This window comes from Lutra lutra, chromosome 17 (assembly GCF_902655055.1).
Source record: "Lutra lutra chromosome 17, mLutLut1.2, whole genome shotgun sequence".
In the NCBI taxonomy this organism is placed as follows: domain Eukaryota; kingdom Metazoa; phylum Chordata; class Mammalia; order Carnivora; family Mustelidae; genus Lutra; species Lutra lutra.
The window spans coordinates 52,176,087-52,192,619 of NC_062294.1; the positions used below are offsets into that span (position 1 = coordinate 52,176,087).

At 51.4% G+C, this 16,533-nt stretch overlaps 2 protein-coding genes and 1 long non-coding RNA gene across 7 annotated transcripts in view; 1 reads left to right on the forward strand and 2 right to left on the reverse strand.

The window, feature by feature from the left end:
• HSD17B14 (hydroxysteroid 17-beta dehydrogenase 14) overlaps window positions 1-7,001 on the reverse strand; it is a 15,168-nt gene extending 8,167 nt beyond the window's left edge. Inside the window, exons 1-5 of one of the 2 annotated variants that reach the window (XM_047710904.1) lie at window positions 6,696-6,997; window positions 6,163-6,201; window positions 5,845-5,927; window positions 5,304-5,370; window positions 2,154-2,245 (exon numbers count right to left, since the gene is read on the reverse strand). In XM_047710904.1, coding sequence (XP_047566860.1) covers window positions 2,154-2,245; window positions 5,304-5,370; window positions 5,845-5,927; window positions 6,163-6,201; window positions 6,696-6,783 — 369 coding nt within the window. In that variant the 5' untranslated portion in view covers window positions 6,784-6,997. Of the gene's footprint in view, window positions 1-2,153; window positions 2,246-5,303; window positions 5,371-5,844; window positions 5,928-6,162; window positions 6,202-6,695 lie in introns of both variants that reach the window. The other variant, XM_047710905.1, reaches the window with a different exon arrangement.
• LOC125089080 (uncharacterized) overlaps window positions 1-8,489 on the forward strand; it is a 22,628-nt gene extending 14,139 nt beyond the window's left edge. Inside the window, exons 2-3 of the long non-coding RNA XR_007123850.1 lie at window positions 5,065-5,141; window positions 8,283-8,489. This is a non-coding gene — a long non-coding RNA (uncharacterized LOC125089080). The remainder of the gene's footprint in view (window positions 1-5,064; window positions 5,142-8,282) is intronic.
• The window catches only part of PLEKHA4 (pleckstrin homology domain containing A4), a 21,343-nt gene continuing 11,992 nt past the window's right edge, over window positions 7,183-16,533 (reverse strand). For all 4 annotated transcript variants that reach the window (XM_047710901.1, XM_047710900.1, XM_047710899.1 and 1 more), the window contains exons 15-20: window positions 15,607-15,706; window positions 15,458-15,534; window positions 9,407-9,568; window positions 8,472-8,530; window positions 7,975-8,087; window positions 7,183-7,636 (exon numbers count right to left, since the gene is read on the reverse strand). In XM_047710901.1, coding sequence (XP_047566857.1) covers window positions 7,377-7,636; window positions 7,975-8,087; window positions 8,472-8,530; window positions 9,407-9,568; window positions 15,458-15,534; window positions 15,607-15,706 — 771 coding nt within the window. In that variant the 3' untranslated portion in view covers window positions 7,183-7,376. The remainder of the gene's footprint in view (window positions 7,637-7,974; window positions 8,088-8,471; window positions 8,531-9,406; window positions 9,569-15,457; window positions 15,535-15,606; window positions 15,707-16,533) is intronic.

A 16,533-nucleotide genomic window follows, 5' to 3' on the forward strand; every position in this document is an offset into this window, starting at 1 on the left:
TATTCCCAACGCAGCCGCCGTAGGGCTCCGGTTCCCACTAATGGCCGCTCACTCCGTGGGCTTTAGGTTCAAGTGCCAAAGCACTGTGTGGTGGATAAAGCCAGATAGGATCTAGACCCTTTCGTCCTCATTATGCTCTCACCTTACCCCGCTCCCCCTTGCCCTGCTTCAGTCGCGCTGGCCTCTCGCTGTTCCTCCTCTGCTTGGAGCAGTCCCACCCCAGGGCCTTTGCACAGGCTGTTCTCTGCTGGATCACTCGGCCTCACCCATATCCTTGACTCAAGGATACCTACACCTAACTCAGTTAAGTGACTGCCTTTGGCTCAGGTCATGACCCCAGAGTCCTAGGGTTGAGCCCCGCATCAGACCCCCCTGCTCAGCCAGGAGCCTGGTTCTCCCTCTCCCTCTGCCTGCTGCTCTGCCTACTTGTGCTCTCTCAAATAACTAAATAAAATCCTTTTATTTTTTTTATTTTTTTTTTTTATTTTTTTTTAAAGATTTTATTTATTTATTTGACAGAGAGAAATCACAAGTAGGCAGAGAGGCACGCAGAGAGAGAGAGAAAGGAAAGCAGGCTCCCCACTGAGCAGAGAGCCCGACGCGGGACTCGATCCCAGGACCCTGAGATCATGACCTGAGCCGAAGGCAGCAGCTTAACCCACTGAGCCACCCAGGCGCCCTAAAATCCTTTTAAAAAATGATGAAAACAAAAATAAAATACTCCAGCAAAAAGAAAGAAAAAGAACAGGAAAGGAAAGCAAAGTAAAGCAGGAAAACAGTAAGAGGTCCACGGGAAGAATGACAGAATGTTGCTAACGGTTGCTGGGTGATAGGTGTGTGGAGTTTGGTCCACAATCTCTCTGCTTTTGAGTATGCTTGCCAAATGTCAAACTAGTGGGTGCCTGGGTGGCTCAGTGGGTTAAGTGTCTGCCTTTGGCTCAGGTCATGATCTCGGGGTCCTGGGATCAAGGCCCCTCATCGGGCTCTCTGCTCAGCGGGAAGCCTGCTTCCTCCTCTCTGCCTGCCTCTCTGCCTACTTGTGGTCTCTGTCTGTCAAATAAATAAATAAAATCTTTTTTTTTAAATGTCAAAATAAAAAGTTTCGTAGGGGTGCCTGGATGGCTGAGTCGGTTCAGTGTCCCACTGTCTCAACTCAGGCAGGTCTCGATCTCAGGGTTGTGAGTTCAGGCCTCACACTGGGCTCCACAGGGGGCAAGGAGCCCACTTTAAAAAAAAAAAAAAAGAAAGAAAGAAAGAAAAGGGGGCACCTGGGTGGCTCAGTGGGTTAAGCCTCTGCCTTCGGCTCTGGTTGTGATCTCGGGGTCCTGGGATCGAGTCCCACCTCGGGCTCCCTGTTCAGCGGGGAGCCTTCTTCCCCCTCCCCCTCTGCCTGTCTCTCTGCCTACTTGTGATCACTCTCTCTCTCTGTCAAATAAATAAATAAAATCTTAAAAAAAAAAGTTTTCTAAAAGAGTCTTTACACTTGCCCATCACTCTTCCGGCCAGCATTTATCACTCCCTGACATTATATTCTATTTACCTACTCACTGCCTGTCCCCCACTACCAGCCTGTCGGCTGCCCAGGAACAAGGATGTTTGTCCTCTGCTGGGTGCACACGGTGGGTACTTAGCATAATTGTTGAATGAATTAAAATGTGCTGTGATGAAAATAAACAGGGTGTTACAGAGAACAGATATGCACGTGCATGCACACTGGTGCTACAGAAGCAAGGATGGTTGGGAAGGAGAGGCCCTTAAGCAAGAGACCTTTATGGGGTTTAGAGGGCAAGATGGGAGAGGCAAAAAAGCTCTTCATTCCCCAGAGCTCTTCACAGGGTGGCAGAGCTGTTAATGCCTATCACGGACTCCCTGCCTCAACACTTCGTCCCTGTTCCTAACATCCCCCAACACTACCAGCACAGCACTCTGGAATGTTCTGGAAGGTTCCTAAGGGGTCTGGGTCAAGTAGCCACATGGTTAAGCTTTGGCTGGATGTAGGGATTTGCCCGCACCTACTTGCTACAAAGGATGGAGTCCTTTTGGAGTCAGGTCAAACCAAGGCAGAGGAAAACGTCTGCTCTGAGAAAAAATGCATCTGAGAATCTCATCATCAGGAGGCCCCCTGGCCTGGCAGCCAGGGCTGCGGTCCTCACCTTGGTCAAGGTGTACGTCCCCAGCAGGTTCAGCTCCAGCAGCTGCCTGAAGCCCTGGGCAGAGGTCTCCTCGGGCCACTGCGGAGGTGGGTCTGAGGGTGGGGGTCAGAGAGGTGGAGAGAATGAGGGAGTGACACAGAGAACAGGGAAGAAATAGGGATATGGCGAGGAAGGGGCATCAGCGGAGGGCAGGGGACAGACAAGAGGGTCAGGGATCCTGAAAAGGAAGGGAGGTTGCATAACAGTGAATTTAAAAGCCGCCTCAGGCCAGAAGGCCTGGGTTCCGATATGAGCCCCTGCTACTTCCTGGCTGTGTGACTCTGGGCAAGTCACTTTGCCTCTCTGTGCCTCAGCCTCCCTATCTACAGAAGGAGGATGACACTTTGTTCTCAGGCTTAGAAGTTTCCCAAATCTGGGGGCACCTGAGTGACCCAGTGGGTACAGCACTTGATCTCAGCTCTTGATCTCAGAGTTGTGAGTTCAAGCCCTATGTTGGGCATGGAGTCTACTTTAAAAAAAAAAAAGAAAAAAGGAAATTTCCCAAGTCAGCGCACCTGGCTGTCTAGGTCGGTGGAACAAGTGGCTCTTGACCTTGGGGTCATGAGTTCAAGCCCCCACGTCGGATGTAGAGATTACTTAAAAATAAAATCTTATACTCTATGTTGGCTAACTGAATTTAAATTAAAAAGATAAAAAACAAATAAAATCTTGAAAGGATATTCTTTTCATGAGTCCGTATGTGTGCCTGACACTTAGTCCCATAACGTATTTATAAAATAAATAGGAGGAATTGCGGGGAGGGGTTAGGGTTAGAGGGACAGAAAAATCAATGTTCAGAAGAAAAGGAGCTGGGAAGATAGAAGACAAGGGGAGGAAGAGAACAAGATGGCGACCAGAAAGTTGAGAGAATCCTGGATTGTTCTTTTCCAGGGACCCAGAGCTTGTGTCCTGGCTTCCTCAGGGAGCTGTTCAAACATCTTCAGAGAATCCGCCCTGGAACCTCTGTTGAAAACAGCCCCTGGGCTCCTGGGTGGCTCAGTGGGTTAAAGCCTCTGCCTTTGGCTCAGGTCATGATCCCAGAGTCCTGGGACCAAGCCCCGCATCAGGCTCTCTGCTCAGCAGGGAGCCTGCTTCCCCCTCTCTCTCTGCCGGCCTCTCTGCCTACTTGTGATCTCTGTCTGTCAAATAAATAAATAAAAATCTTTAAAAAAAAAAAAAAAGAAGAAAGAAAGAAAGAAAAAGAAAATAGCCCCTGCCATTTTCTAGACCCTAATCTTTTTTTTTTTTTTTTAAAGTAAGCTCTACGCCCAACGTGGGGCTCAAAATTACAACCCTGAGTTCAAGAGTCGCAGCTTCCCCCGACTGAGCCAGCCAGGCAGGCTGACTTTATTTTTATTCATAGCCTTTATCACCCCGACATACTCGTATATACAGCCGATCCTGTTATTCAAGGCGTTACGCTCTATAAAATTCCAATGACAATGAATTAGTGATCATTCATCCACTGCTCCCAAGGGAAATAGGACCTATTATGTAATAAGATGTAAATGTTATGGACCAAATGCGTCCCCCGCGCCCCCCAGATTCATATACTGAAATCCTAACCTTCGATGTGATGGCATTTGGAGGGGAGGTCTACGGGGGGATTTTCAAGTCCTAAGGATGGACCCCCTTAGAAAAGAAACCCCAGAGATCCCCTTGTCCTTTCCACGCTGTGAGGATACAGCAAGAAGCAGGGCCTCCCCAGACATGAATTTGCTGACCTCTCCTCCAAAGCTGTGAGAGATCGACCTTTGTTGTTTAAGCCCTCCCCATCTGTGGCACTTCTGTTCTAGAACCCCTAAGACACTATATATATGTTTGTACGCAGACACCGTATATACATAAACTTAATAGATATTTGCAAATCAGATTAGAGCCTTAAATCCTCAAAACAACTCCTACCAGGACACTCTGTTTATTTATTTTGCAAACAAGGAAACAAGGATCAGAGGTGTTAAGCCATTAGCTGGAGGCTGCCAGAGTTGGGATGTTAAATCATCCAGATGGCCCCAGGGCAGTTCCATCCACTGAAACTAGCAGGCGGCAGGGGTAGGCCTGGTCTGGGAACAGGTGCTCAGGCCACTAGGACTTTTCTCACCACTCTCCATGCAAATCTGCAAATCCTTTGGAGGCAGTGAGGACTGAGGCCGGGGTTACAAAAAAAAAAATTGTGAGTGTGAGTTGGTGATTTCACGAATACGGAAACCACAAATGGGGAAACTTAACTGTATCCTTTCTTGTCTATTTCCTTCCTCGAGTGTGTGAATCCCAAGAAAGCAAGAATGTTTTTGTCTGTTTCGTTCACTGCCTACTCCCCCATCCCCAGGAAAGTACTTGGGACATAGTAAGCGCTCAGTAAATATCTCTTGAATGTACACAGAGAGAAAGGATGAACTAGTATTCGCCATCTTTTTCACCTCTACAGCAATTTAAAGAGGAAAATGCAGCCCAGAGAGGTTGAGCCACTTGCTTAAAGTTGCCCAGCCAATAAGCAGAGGGAGGGTAATAGAAGAGGGTATCTCTTTGATCACCGCTTTGCTGTGTGACCTCAGTGTGAACTCATCTCTCTGAGCCCTGGTTTACCAGCAGGAGAGATTCTTAGGAAGGGTAGTCATTAACCTGATGGCATTCTCCCTTCCAAGTCACCACACTAAGACCCATAAACTTTCATGCATAAGGATAACTTCATAGTCATCAGCAACAAGAAGGGCCATCCACGTCACCGCATGGATAAGCTAATTGAGACCACAAGATTTCTGGACGCTGTTTGCCCAAGATGGTTCTGGTAATTACGAGGCTGAGTAGTTCACCTTATTCAATGCTCACAACTCTGCAATGATGATGATCGTTACCATCATTCCCATTCTAGAAATACAGGAACTGAAGCATGGAGAGGAGAGGGCACGGGTCTGGAGGCACCCGGCAGGGAAGGAACAGAGCCAGGACGTCGTAAGCCCAGGAGCTGGGGAATCCCAAAGCTGTACTGTCCCATCCAAAGGGACAGAGAAAGGGATGGGGAAGATGAAGGGGAAACTGAGATGGGGGGAGGAAGGGATGGGAAGCCGGGTTGAAAGCAGTGGAGAATGGCCTGTGGGCCTCACAACTCACGGTAGCCAGCATTGTTGACCACACAATCCAAGCGGCCAAAACGGCGGACGGTCTCAGAAATGAGTGTCTGGGGACAAAGATGTCTTGTAAGTGAGCAGTGCCAGGCACCCAGCCTGGACTCCCAAAAGCAAGGTGGGGAGGGGGAAGCTGGATCACAGCTGAGAGGGGACTCCCCCAAATCACCAAGCATGGCAGGAGAAGAGGAGACAGGAAGCCAGGGTTGCCAGAGACCAGAGGGCTGGTTATATTCACACAGCAGAGAGCTCAGCGAGGTCGGGGTGGGGGATGGAGGGCGCACATCAGACATTGACTGAAGGGAAGGGTTAGACACCCAGAGGCAGGAGAGGAAAACTCTTCCGGAAGGAGGTCCACTGTGACGAGTTTTTTTGTTGCAGACTGTGACAGGCGTGACAAGAGCCCTGAAGTAGGGAGAGATAAAGAAGAACTTTCCCAGGAGACCCAGAACCTGGCCAGCAGGGAAACCTTGGAAATGAGGCTGAGCCTAAACCTTTGGGACGAGACAGGGATGAAAATAGCTCACCCTCACATCTTCCTCCCGAGTCACATCACAGAGGAGAAAGACAGTTCCAGCAAGCTCCTGCTCCAGGGCCCGGCCCCCTGACTCTGCAGGCAGGAAAGGGCTGGAGGCCTGGACGCCTGGGTCTGAGGGAGGAGGGGGCTGGGGGCTGGGATTCCCGGGTCTGAGGGAGGAGCGGGGTGGGGGTATGGACTCCCGGGTCTGAGGGAGGAGAGGGGTTAAGGGCCAGGACTCTTGGGTCTGAGGAAAGAGGGGCTAGGGGTCTGGACTCCTGGGTCTGAGGGAGGAGGGGGTTGGGGGTGAGGACTGAGGGACACTCACCATCTTTGTCACAGATAACTACTTGGGCCCCGCTTTGCACTGAGAATGGAAGAAAAGGTTAGCACCCCCTGCACAGACTCTGGCAAAGGCCTCTGCTGCCCTCTTGTGGCCACCTGGAGTGGGGGGCCCATCTCCCCGAACGTTCCCCTCGTGACCCCAAAGTCTCATGATGATCTTCTAGAGCAAAGGGCAGAAAAGTTGACACATATTCTCCCTGGCCACTCCAGGTGCATGCTGGGGTTCCTGAGCCCCCCATCCCTGGTTCCAGAATAAACCCCAAACCCGCAAACGCCATTCCCCAACCACCCACTTTGTAGGTATAATAACTGAGACCCAGAGAAAGGGAATAACCATTTTTGGAGACCCGCCAAAGCTCAGGCCCCAGGCTTATACTGCCTACCCTTTCATTAGCATCGTAAATTGGGTTTTAATAAGAACCGTGGCTCCAGTACTGAAGATCCCACGCCCACTAGTTCCCAGGGTCCCTCGTCTGCTAGGCTCCACTGTTCCTGAGCAGCCAGACCCCTACTCACCGAAGGCTCTCACGATCCCGGCTCCGATGCCGCGCCCGCCCCCTGTCACAACCACCACCTTCCCGGCATAACGCGTTCCCGTTGCCATTCTGCTTCGGTCTGTCTTTCCTGTCGCTCTTCTGTGCTTCTTCCCACCTCCAAAGTCGGGTGAGGCCGTGGAGCAGAACCATTAAATAGGGGCTGGTCCGCGAAGCCCGGCCCTGGGAGGGCGTTGCCAGGAAGGCCCCAAGCCTGGCAACTTGGCCCCGGCCCCCTCCGCCCTCAGACCCAGGAGTCCGGCTCCTCCCCACCCATCCCCCTCCTTCCTCAAAGTCAGGATTTACGGCGTCCAGCCCCCTCCTCCCTCACACCCAGGAATCCAGGCCCCAGCTCTCCATGTCAGACCTACAGGTTCCAGACCCTCAGGACGCAGGAGTCCACGACTCCAGCTCTGCCCCGAAGAGACCCCGCGTCACAACCCCAAACAGACAGAGAGAAAGCTATTGACTAAAAGTTCAAAGTTTTAATCCGAATTTGGACAAGTGTTGGGAAAAACCAAACTTTGGCCATAGAAACGTCTCCCTCTCCCGGCTACCGAGGGGACCAGGCCACGCCTCCAGGCGCCCTGAGTGGCTCCAGATCGCGGGGCGGTACCTCCGGGCCACGCCCTCACACTCCGATTGGCTGCGGCGCGCCGGCGGGTCAGAAGCTGGACTGCAGCAGCGTGACTCGCAGAGGCCACGCCCCCTCCTCTTGTGTCAGGGCGGGAGGGGCGGTCCCGGATTCCCACGTGGGCTCCCAGGAGGCGGGGCCTGCGCCGCTCCCACTACCTCCGCGGGACAACCCCGCGGAGCGGGAATTAGCCACTGGAGATCTGGGGGGCGAGGTCACCTGGGGGCTGGGGTCTGACGGAGGCGGTGGCGCAGGGGGAAGAGGCTCTCCTCGGGAGTCCAAGTTTCCACCTGGATGGCACGAGTGGGTAGTGAGAATGGCAAACTTTGGGACACAGGAGTCCGGACCCCCAGGGCCTTTCCCCTCAGACCCGGGAGTCGAGCCCCCAGTCCCTTCCTCTCTCAGACCACAAGTCTGGCCCCACCCCCACCCCCAGACTCAGGAGTCCCAAACCCGTTGTCCCCTCCTGCCTGGGATCTGGAACTCCCAAACCTTCTAGGGCGTTCTCCCCATACTGACTTAGGATCCCAGCAGCTCTCAGAACCCTCCTGACCAGAACCAAGGATTCCAGGCTCTCGCTCCCTCTTCCCCCAAACCCAGGAATCCAAGGTCCCCAACCCCTTTTCACCTGTCATCATTCTGTGCCACTGCGACGCCTCAGTAGCCAGAGCTTGAGAGAGGCTGAGGACTCTCTCCCGGTGCCCTTCGGCTGTCGGCAAATAAGGGGTGGTATTCCTGGGACTAGGGAACAAAAAGATTTGGGGGACATCTACAAGGAGCCAGTTCCACTGTGCCGCGCGTGTCCTTCTGGGAATTGTAGTCCCTAGCCCGTGTCCCTAAAAGACTTTAAACAGGCCGTGGCCCTCAAAAAACCTGTGTGGGTCGTGGGATTTGTAGTCTAGCCCTCCCTAAATTTCATCCGCTTTCCTGACACAGGAGCAGGAGTTTGATCCCGACCCAGAGAAACTGCAATTCTCACGCGGATCTGTGAGCTTTCTGATGCCCCAGGAAGTCAAGCATCTCTAAAAGGTTTTGCAGTCTGTACTTTAGTACTCAAAAGGCAGCAATAATAATGCTTTCCCTTTGGCAACTTGATTTCCTCCTTCTTGCCTCTCGGTTCTTTACCTGCTCCAGGATCCAGAGCTTCTGAGCCATTTGGGGGCTCCTGAGAGTCCCTGGACTGGCTGCAAAGGAATTGGGGCATTAAAATTCCTCCTCACCGGGAAGTTCCCATGTTCTCATTTTGAGGGTGAAATGAGGGGGGCTCTGAGAGGGAGTGAAATTGCCTCAGAGACAATGTTTAACTTTACATGCATTCCTGGAAAACAGCAAGCATTAAGAAAATCCGCGCCCGCCACCCCCCAACACAGATCCCTTTGCCTTCTGGGAAATGGCTTACCACAGAACCTCTCTTCCTTTGTATGACCTCCACAGGACTGACAGATGACCACCCCCTAATTTACCTACGACAAGGCCAGGAAAGGGTCCTCCAAATTCACAATTTTGGGCTCATAAAGAATTAGCTGAACTGTTTGTCCCCTTCAAACTAACTAGACACAGAGATAAACATTCGGTGTTCAACCGAGATGTCTCCCGATTACAAAATAATCCCAGCTGTAAAATCACCCCACCTATGACTTGTCTAATTACTCCCTAGAAAAGTCTCAGATGAAACCATGGGCCGAGACATTCATCTTCAGATCTGGAATGCTCTCCCCATTGTGACAGGATGAATATAATCATTGCTCATTGTTTTCCCCTTTGATAACACATAGTAACCAAAAAAAAAAAAAAAAGTGGGACCCACAGTCCTGAACTGTGACCCCCGTCCTGAAGGAAAAACATTGGTGATGTGAAGAGGTCTCTGCCTCCCCCACCTGCACCCCCCTAGGGGAGCCATCAGCAGCACAGGGACATATTGGGGTGAACCTCGAATCCCAGCTCTGGGAAAAGAGGGAGGGAAATGCCCATTTTACAGACGGGAAAACTGAGGCTCACACTAGGCACGGAGGACCCACTACCACCCCACCGCCCCACGTTGCACCCTCTGTTCCCTTCACCCTTGGTTCTGTGTCAGGCTGGCGTCTGGCAGGGGACAGCGTCCTTCCCAGAGTGAGAAGCCTGGGGGAGGCTGGGCGAGGGAGAGGCCGTCCAAACTCCTGGTTTCGGCGTATTCTCTCCATCTGCTCCTGAGCGCTCATCCGAGGCCGGGCGAGGGGAGCCTGGGGAGATGAGAAACACTTTGAGGCCCCAACTTTGGGGATCCTCTTTCTCTCTCCCCTGAACCACTCAGCCTCTAGTCCTGTCCTTTCCATCCCTAGACTCAGAGGGATCTTTAGGCAGCCAGAGCTGAGGTGTCCTCCCAGGTCTCCAAGCACTCTCAGGACAAAGGTGTTTGAGGCCCTCCCTGCCTCTCTGGCCTCATTTTCAGCAGCTGCCCTGCTCGGATCCAAAGCCACAGCCTAACAAACACCCAAAGGTCCTGGACATTCTCAGCTTCCTCACCCTGGTAGTCAGGAGCCGGGCTGTCAACTCTCAGTTCCTGGTGATGAAAAACAACTCTGAGTCAGCTTAGACCCAACAGAAGGAGGAATGACAGGCATTCACTAAATTGTTAGGAGGATCCTTTTGGATTGGTCTTCAAAAGGGCTTTTCTGAGCTCTCTTTCTCTCACTCCTGAAACCAGATGGATGACACACACAGGGACAGTGCCATAACGCCATGTGGTAAGTCAAGTGGGGTGGCCACAAGCCAAGGACCTTCCAGAAGCTAGGACGGAGGCCTGAAACAGATGCTTCCCCAGCACCTTTCAGAGCGAGCCTGGCCTCACTGACACCTGAACCATGGCCCTCTAGACTTAAGGACTTCAAATGTGGGAGGACAGAGATAAATCAAAGAAGAAGGAGGAGGAAAAAAATACTCAAATGAAACCAGAACTCTGGAGAGAATCCCAAGGGTGTGGCTGGCCACCCTGTTTGCTGAGAGATTAGGCATGTGATGTGCGGATCTGGGAAATCAGCTCAGCGGAAATGCCACCAGCCTGAACTAAAGGGGAAAAGGCTGGGGACGAAATGCAGGAAGGCTGTCATTCAGGCAAGAACCAGGCGGACAGACCTCTTCGGCCGCAGACGTGTCATCCTTCAGGAAAGGGGGGCCATGTGGACACAGACACATACAGTGGGAATGCCAGAGGCCACCTGGAGTTCTCTTGCAACTAGCCAAGATGCCTGGGAACAGACCCCTTCCCACGTGCCTTCCCCAAGGGCATGCTTTTGGACTTCAACAAACAAAACCAGAGGGAAGAGAACCCTTAGCTACAGCCTCTAACTAGAGGATTCTAGGGAGCCGCCTTGGATCAGCTGCCTAGCGGAGGGCCAAACGCTGCTGTTACTCTGGTTCGCCCTGATCGGGGCCATTGCGAGTCACAGGTCCACCTGCTGTAAAAATGATGGCCCCAAGCCGGCCATCACCAAATTCCAAGGTTCACACACGGACTTGTTTTAGACATAGCCCACGTAGGCAGAAAACTGTAGCCATTTACAGCCTGCCTGCTCTGAGGACTCCAGGAAACAGTGTCCCACGTCTGCGAGCCACAGATAAGATAAACTCGCAGCTCTTAAAAAACCCCAAGTGGCTGCTGCCCTTAGGAGCTCTCTGACATGGAGACCCACCCTTGAAGCTTCTGGGCTGCTGCCTCCAGGCAGTGACCCCTGCCCCAGTGTGGACCAAAAACAGCCCGCGGGTGTTCCTTCTTCCACCTCCCCAGTCATATCACTGTCCTTGCTCAGCTCCGAAATCCTTGGAACTCACAACAGACACCACCCCAGAGCTGTAAACAGCCACAGTCCCCAGAACCACATGACTGGTTCAGCCTTATTCAAAGCAGCCCCGACTGTCCCCATCCTGGACACATCCCTTTGAGAATCACACAGTGCCTCTCCTCCTCGGAAACGACGGACGGACTGTTTTGTATCTGCGATAATAAAGGAAGCACCAGACATGCTTTAAAAAACGTTCAATCAAGAGGTGCCTGGGCAGGGATGCCTGGGTGGCTCAGCTGGTTAAGCGGCTGCCTTCGGCTCAGGTCATGATCCCAGCGTCCTGGGATCGAGTCCCACATCTGGCTCCGTGCTCTGCAGGGAGGCTGCTTCTCCCTCTGCCACTCTGTCTGCCTGTGTGCTCTTGCTCGGTCTCTCTCTCTCTCTCTCACAAATAAATAAATAAAATCTTAAAAAAAAAAAAAGGTGCCTTGGGGGCTCGGTCATGATCCCAGGGTCCTAGGATCGAGCCCCGCGTCAGGCTTCCTGCTCAGTGGAGAGTCTGCTTCTCCCTCTCTCTCTGCCCCTCCTCCCCCCACTCGTGTTCTCTATTGCTGGCTCTGCTCTCTCTCCCAAATAAATAAATAATCTTAAAAAAAAATCTATAAAAATAAAATAAAATAAAATGTAATAAAATGACCCTGCAAGTGAAACGTGCGGGACCTCCTGTCCCAAAGTCCTCAAGCAAAGATCTGGGGTCTGGTGAGAAGATGATCCCCAGCCTTGTTATTTCTACCCACAGTGGTCAGGTGTATATAAGAAGCCCATGCTGGACCTGGCAGTGACTTAGTGACCCGCCAGGTGGGCATTCATTACTCTGACAGTCAGAGATTCAAGAGGATGACCCCTTGATGATGTTGAGGACATTGGGGACACAGGGAAGCAACTTCCCATGGAAGAAAAGGTGAAATGAGTGATCATTTGTTGGGGAGCAAAAATTTCTGTGCCCATCAAGGGTCCTTCCAGCCAGACCAAGCATCGAATTGACAAAGGATAGTATTAAGCGGAGAAATTCCAGTTTAATAGCGTGTGCAAGGGGAATCCACACGGACTTGGAAATTCTAAAGCTGGACGGGCAAAATGAGGTTATGTGTGTCCTTCTGAACCAAGAAGGGGTTGGGGGTATCTGGGACTTCAGCGGGGAAGGAAAGCACTTCATAGGGTGATTAAAAGGGGAGATGTTGGGGTACTTGGGTGGCTCATGGGGTTAAGCCTTTGCCTTTGGCTCAGGTCATGATCTCAGAGTCCTGGGATTGAGCCCTGCATCGGGCTCTCTGCTCAGTGGGGAGCCTGCTTCCCCCCTCTTCTCTGCTTGCCTCTCTGCCTACTTGTGATCTCTCACTCTCTTTGTCAAATAAATAAATAAAATATTTTTTAAAAAAGAGGAGATGTTTAGGAATTAGATGGTTTGCCCTGGGGGCACCTGGGTGGCTCAGTCGTTGGCATCTGCCTTCGGCCCAGGACATGATCCCAGGGTCCTGGAATGGAGTCCTGCATCAGGCTCCCTGCAGGGGAGGCCTGCTTCCCCTCTCCCACTCCCCCTGTTTGTGTTCCCTCTTTCCCTGTGTTTCTCTCTGTCAAATAAATAACTAAAATCTAAAAAAAAAAAAGAAAAGAAAAGAAATAAAAAGTGCATGGGGCGCCTGGGTGGCTCAGTGGGTTAAAGCCTCTGCCTTCAGCTCAGGTCATGATCTCAGGGTCCTGGGATCGAGCCCCGTGTTGGGCTCTCTGCTCAGCGGGGAGCCTGCTTCCCTCTCTCTCTCTCTGCCTGCCTCTCTGCCTACTTGTGATCTCTCTCTCTCTGTCAAATAAATAAAATCTTTGAAAAAAAAAAGAAATAAAAAGTGCATATTCATAATGGGTTTTTATTCCACTCTGACCCAATCGATTATTTAGTTGTTCATTGCTCTATTTTTAAAAACCACAAATTTAAATTGAGACGTTATTTATAAACTGAATCCCATTTAAGTACGAATCATCATATGTATAGCTAGAGGAATGTAATGTGTCTGATTAAGGGCTCTGTGCCAGACACCGCTAGACGTCTTATATAATACACAGTATGTGAATCCTATTACCAGTCTAGAATTGGCAAATCCTTTGCCTAATCATATTTTTTTATTTATTTGAGAGAGAGAGAGCGTGTGCACAGCGTGCACAAGCAGGTGGGGGCGAGAGAAGGAGAAGCAGGCTCCCCTATGAGCAGGGAGCCTGACTTGGGGCTCGAGCCCAGGACCCTGGGATCATGACCTGAGTCAAAGGCAGACACTTAATGGACTGAGTCAGCCAGGTGTCCCCAGAATCTGCAAATTTTTGAATTTTGAATTAAATCTGGTTCCCAGGGTTTTGGATACATTTTGAAGAGCGGTGTAACTAGAATCTACCTCCCTCTCAACATATCCAGTTCTTCTAACCTAGTGGGAATAACCGTTATTTTCCATCTGGACTGTCCTCACCGGGTCTCCTGCCTCACTCAGTGCTCACCCCACAGCTTGTTCCCCGCATGGCCGGCAGAGGGCGCCAGCTCCCGCTGGCGTTCAGAACCCTCCTTGGGGCCCACCTTGAACCACAGTCCCAGCACCGTCCAACCCCAATACCCATCTCTTCTCTTCTCTCCACCACTCTCCCCCTCGCTCCCATACTCGGTTCTAGCCATTCTTTCTAGCGGCTCCGGCAACACGGCAAGCCCATTCCCCCACCCCCCCAACTCACAACCACCCTCCACCCCCCCACATCCCCCCAGAACCTCTTCAAAGGCTGTTCCTTTGCCTGCAACGCCTTTCCACCCAAAGCTCGCTCCCTCACCTCCTTCGGGCGGCTGCACAAATGTCACTGGTCCAGACCAAGCCATTTACAATTGCACCCCTTCCTCTGCCATCCCAAACCTCCTCACCATGTTCGCGTTGTTTTTACTTCTTTAGCACTCATGACGTAAAAATAGTGTAGAGAAATTTGATTATTATGTGCCTCTTCCCGCTAGAATGACAGATTCATGAGGGAAGGATTTTTTTTTTTCTCCTTTGTTCACATTTGTGCCCTCAGCGCCTGGACAGCTCTATGCAAGAGAATTTTCTGGAGGGTGGCAATGTTCTGTATCTGCTGTGTCCAGCAGGATAGCCACTGGCCACGGAGGGGGGGGCACTAAGCACCTGAAATGCAGTGAGTGCGAGTGATTTTTAAATTTTATTTCATTTTAATTTAAATAGTCCCATGTGGCTATTGTCTACCTTATTGGACAACCATGACAAGATATATATAGAGATATATAGATATAGATATAGATATATTTTAAAGATTGATTGATTTGAGAGAGAGAGATAGAGCATGAGCAGGAGGGTCAGAGGGACAGGAAGAGAGAATCTCAAGCTGACTCTGAGCTGAGCCCAGAGCCTGACTCGGGGCGCAATCCCACAACCCTGAGATCATGACCTAAGCCAAAACCAAGAATGGGATGCTCACCAACTGAGCCACCCCGGCGACCCCAGCCATGAGGACATTTAATAAATATTTGTCAAATGAATGAACGAAGTCCTTATCACATGTAAGCACTATTTTCTTCTTCTTCTTCTTTTTTAAAGATTTTATTTATTTGAGGGGCGCCTGGGTGGCTCAGCGGGTTAAAGCCTCTGCCTTCGGCTCAGGTCATGATCCCAGGGTCCTGGGATCGAGCCCTACATCGGGCTCTCTGCTCAGCGGGGAGCCTGCTTCCTCCCTCTCTCTCTCTCTCTGCCTGCCTCTCTGCCTACTTGTAATCTCTGTCAAATAAATAAATAAAATCTTTAAAAAAAAAAAAAGATTTTATTTATTTGAGAGAGACATAGGGAGAGAAAGCAGGAGCAGGGGAGGGAGAAGGGGAGAGAGAGGGTCAGAAGCAGGGCTAGATTCCAGGAACCTGGGATCAGGACCTGAGCCCAAGGTAGCTGCTTAACTGACTGAGCCACCCAGGTGTCCCTAAGCACTATTTTCAACCTTAGCTTGAAGTCTAGTTTGAATCCTTACATCAGTTCTAGGCAGGGGTGGGCGGGGGTTGGGGGGTGGGGGGAATTACTGCCAGGAGCTCCATTTTGCAGATGGGCACACACGGGCGGAGAGGTTTCATAACCGACCCCAAGTCACGCAGCTTACAAGTGGTAGAAAAAAAATTCAATCCCAGCACTCAACAAATCTCTCCCTACCCTGGGGTGTGATCTCTGAGCATCTTTCTCGCAGCTGTCCCCCACCCCCAGTGGGTGGCAGTCAGGTTAAAGGGTTAAAGATGGGCGTGAGGATGCGGGGATGGACCCCCCCCCCTACCTTGGTTCCTGCCTGTGGGGAAGCTGGGCGGCGACTCTCGGGGCTGGAAGCCCGGGAGACCCTCGGTGATCCAAGACCTGAGAGGGCAGAATGGGACTTGGTGAGGCCAGGGAATGCCCAGCAAGTCCCATCCAGCCCGGGATGCTCACCTGAGCGAGGGCTGGAGAGGTCTCTGTCGCCCCCGGGGGGCCGCCCCCAGTCAGCCTCAGGGGACCGGGTTGAGCTCAGTTCCAAGGACTCAGGCAGGCTCTGGAGGGGTCAGGAGAGGAGAATAATACTTATCATCATCATTCTTACTAGTTGTCAGGCACTCAGCAATGGAGACACAGCATGAATAGGAATCTGACTGAAAACCGGTCTGGTTTCAAATCTCAGCTCTGGCATTTGAGCTGTGTGACCCTGGGCCAGTTACTTTACCTCTCTGGGCCAGCCATGTTTCATCTTTGCTATGCAGATTGAGTCCATACATGTAAGGCACTTAGAACAGCACCTGACACGTGGTGAGGCATTGTAAGCACAGGTTATGCAATGATCGTGCAGCTGGAGCTGTGATAAGTCCTTTACCTGCATTATTTCATTAACTCTCCTCCATAAACCTACAAAGTGGCCATTATTATCCCTACTTAGTAGACGGGGAAGCCAAGGCTCCAAGAACAAAGTCGACGAGTGCTATCACAAAGATGGCAGAGCTGGGATCTGAACCAGGGTCTCTCGGATGCATGATCTGAGGGTCAAGGCACACAGCCACTCTAAGCCAGCTCAGACAACAGTGGGTCTTGCGTGCTGAGGGCCTACTCCATGTCTGATACTTTCTAATCATCATCTCTCCTTTTTACAGAACCCTACAAGTTGGGGGTTATGATCAGCAGTGTCTCGTAAATGCTGAGTAAATGTCTCTCTGGGAGAGAACAGCCCCAATTTGTAGCAATCGCCAATCTCTGTGGTGCGAATACCGCCACCATGGTCAGTTTCAAGCAACCAACAGGATATCACTGAACACGGTGTTGAGAGGAGATGTGCCCAAGTGGCTCTTAGGAGGTGTTGGGAGCTGGCTGGAGCACACCACTGGGCTACGA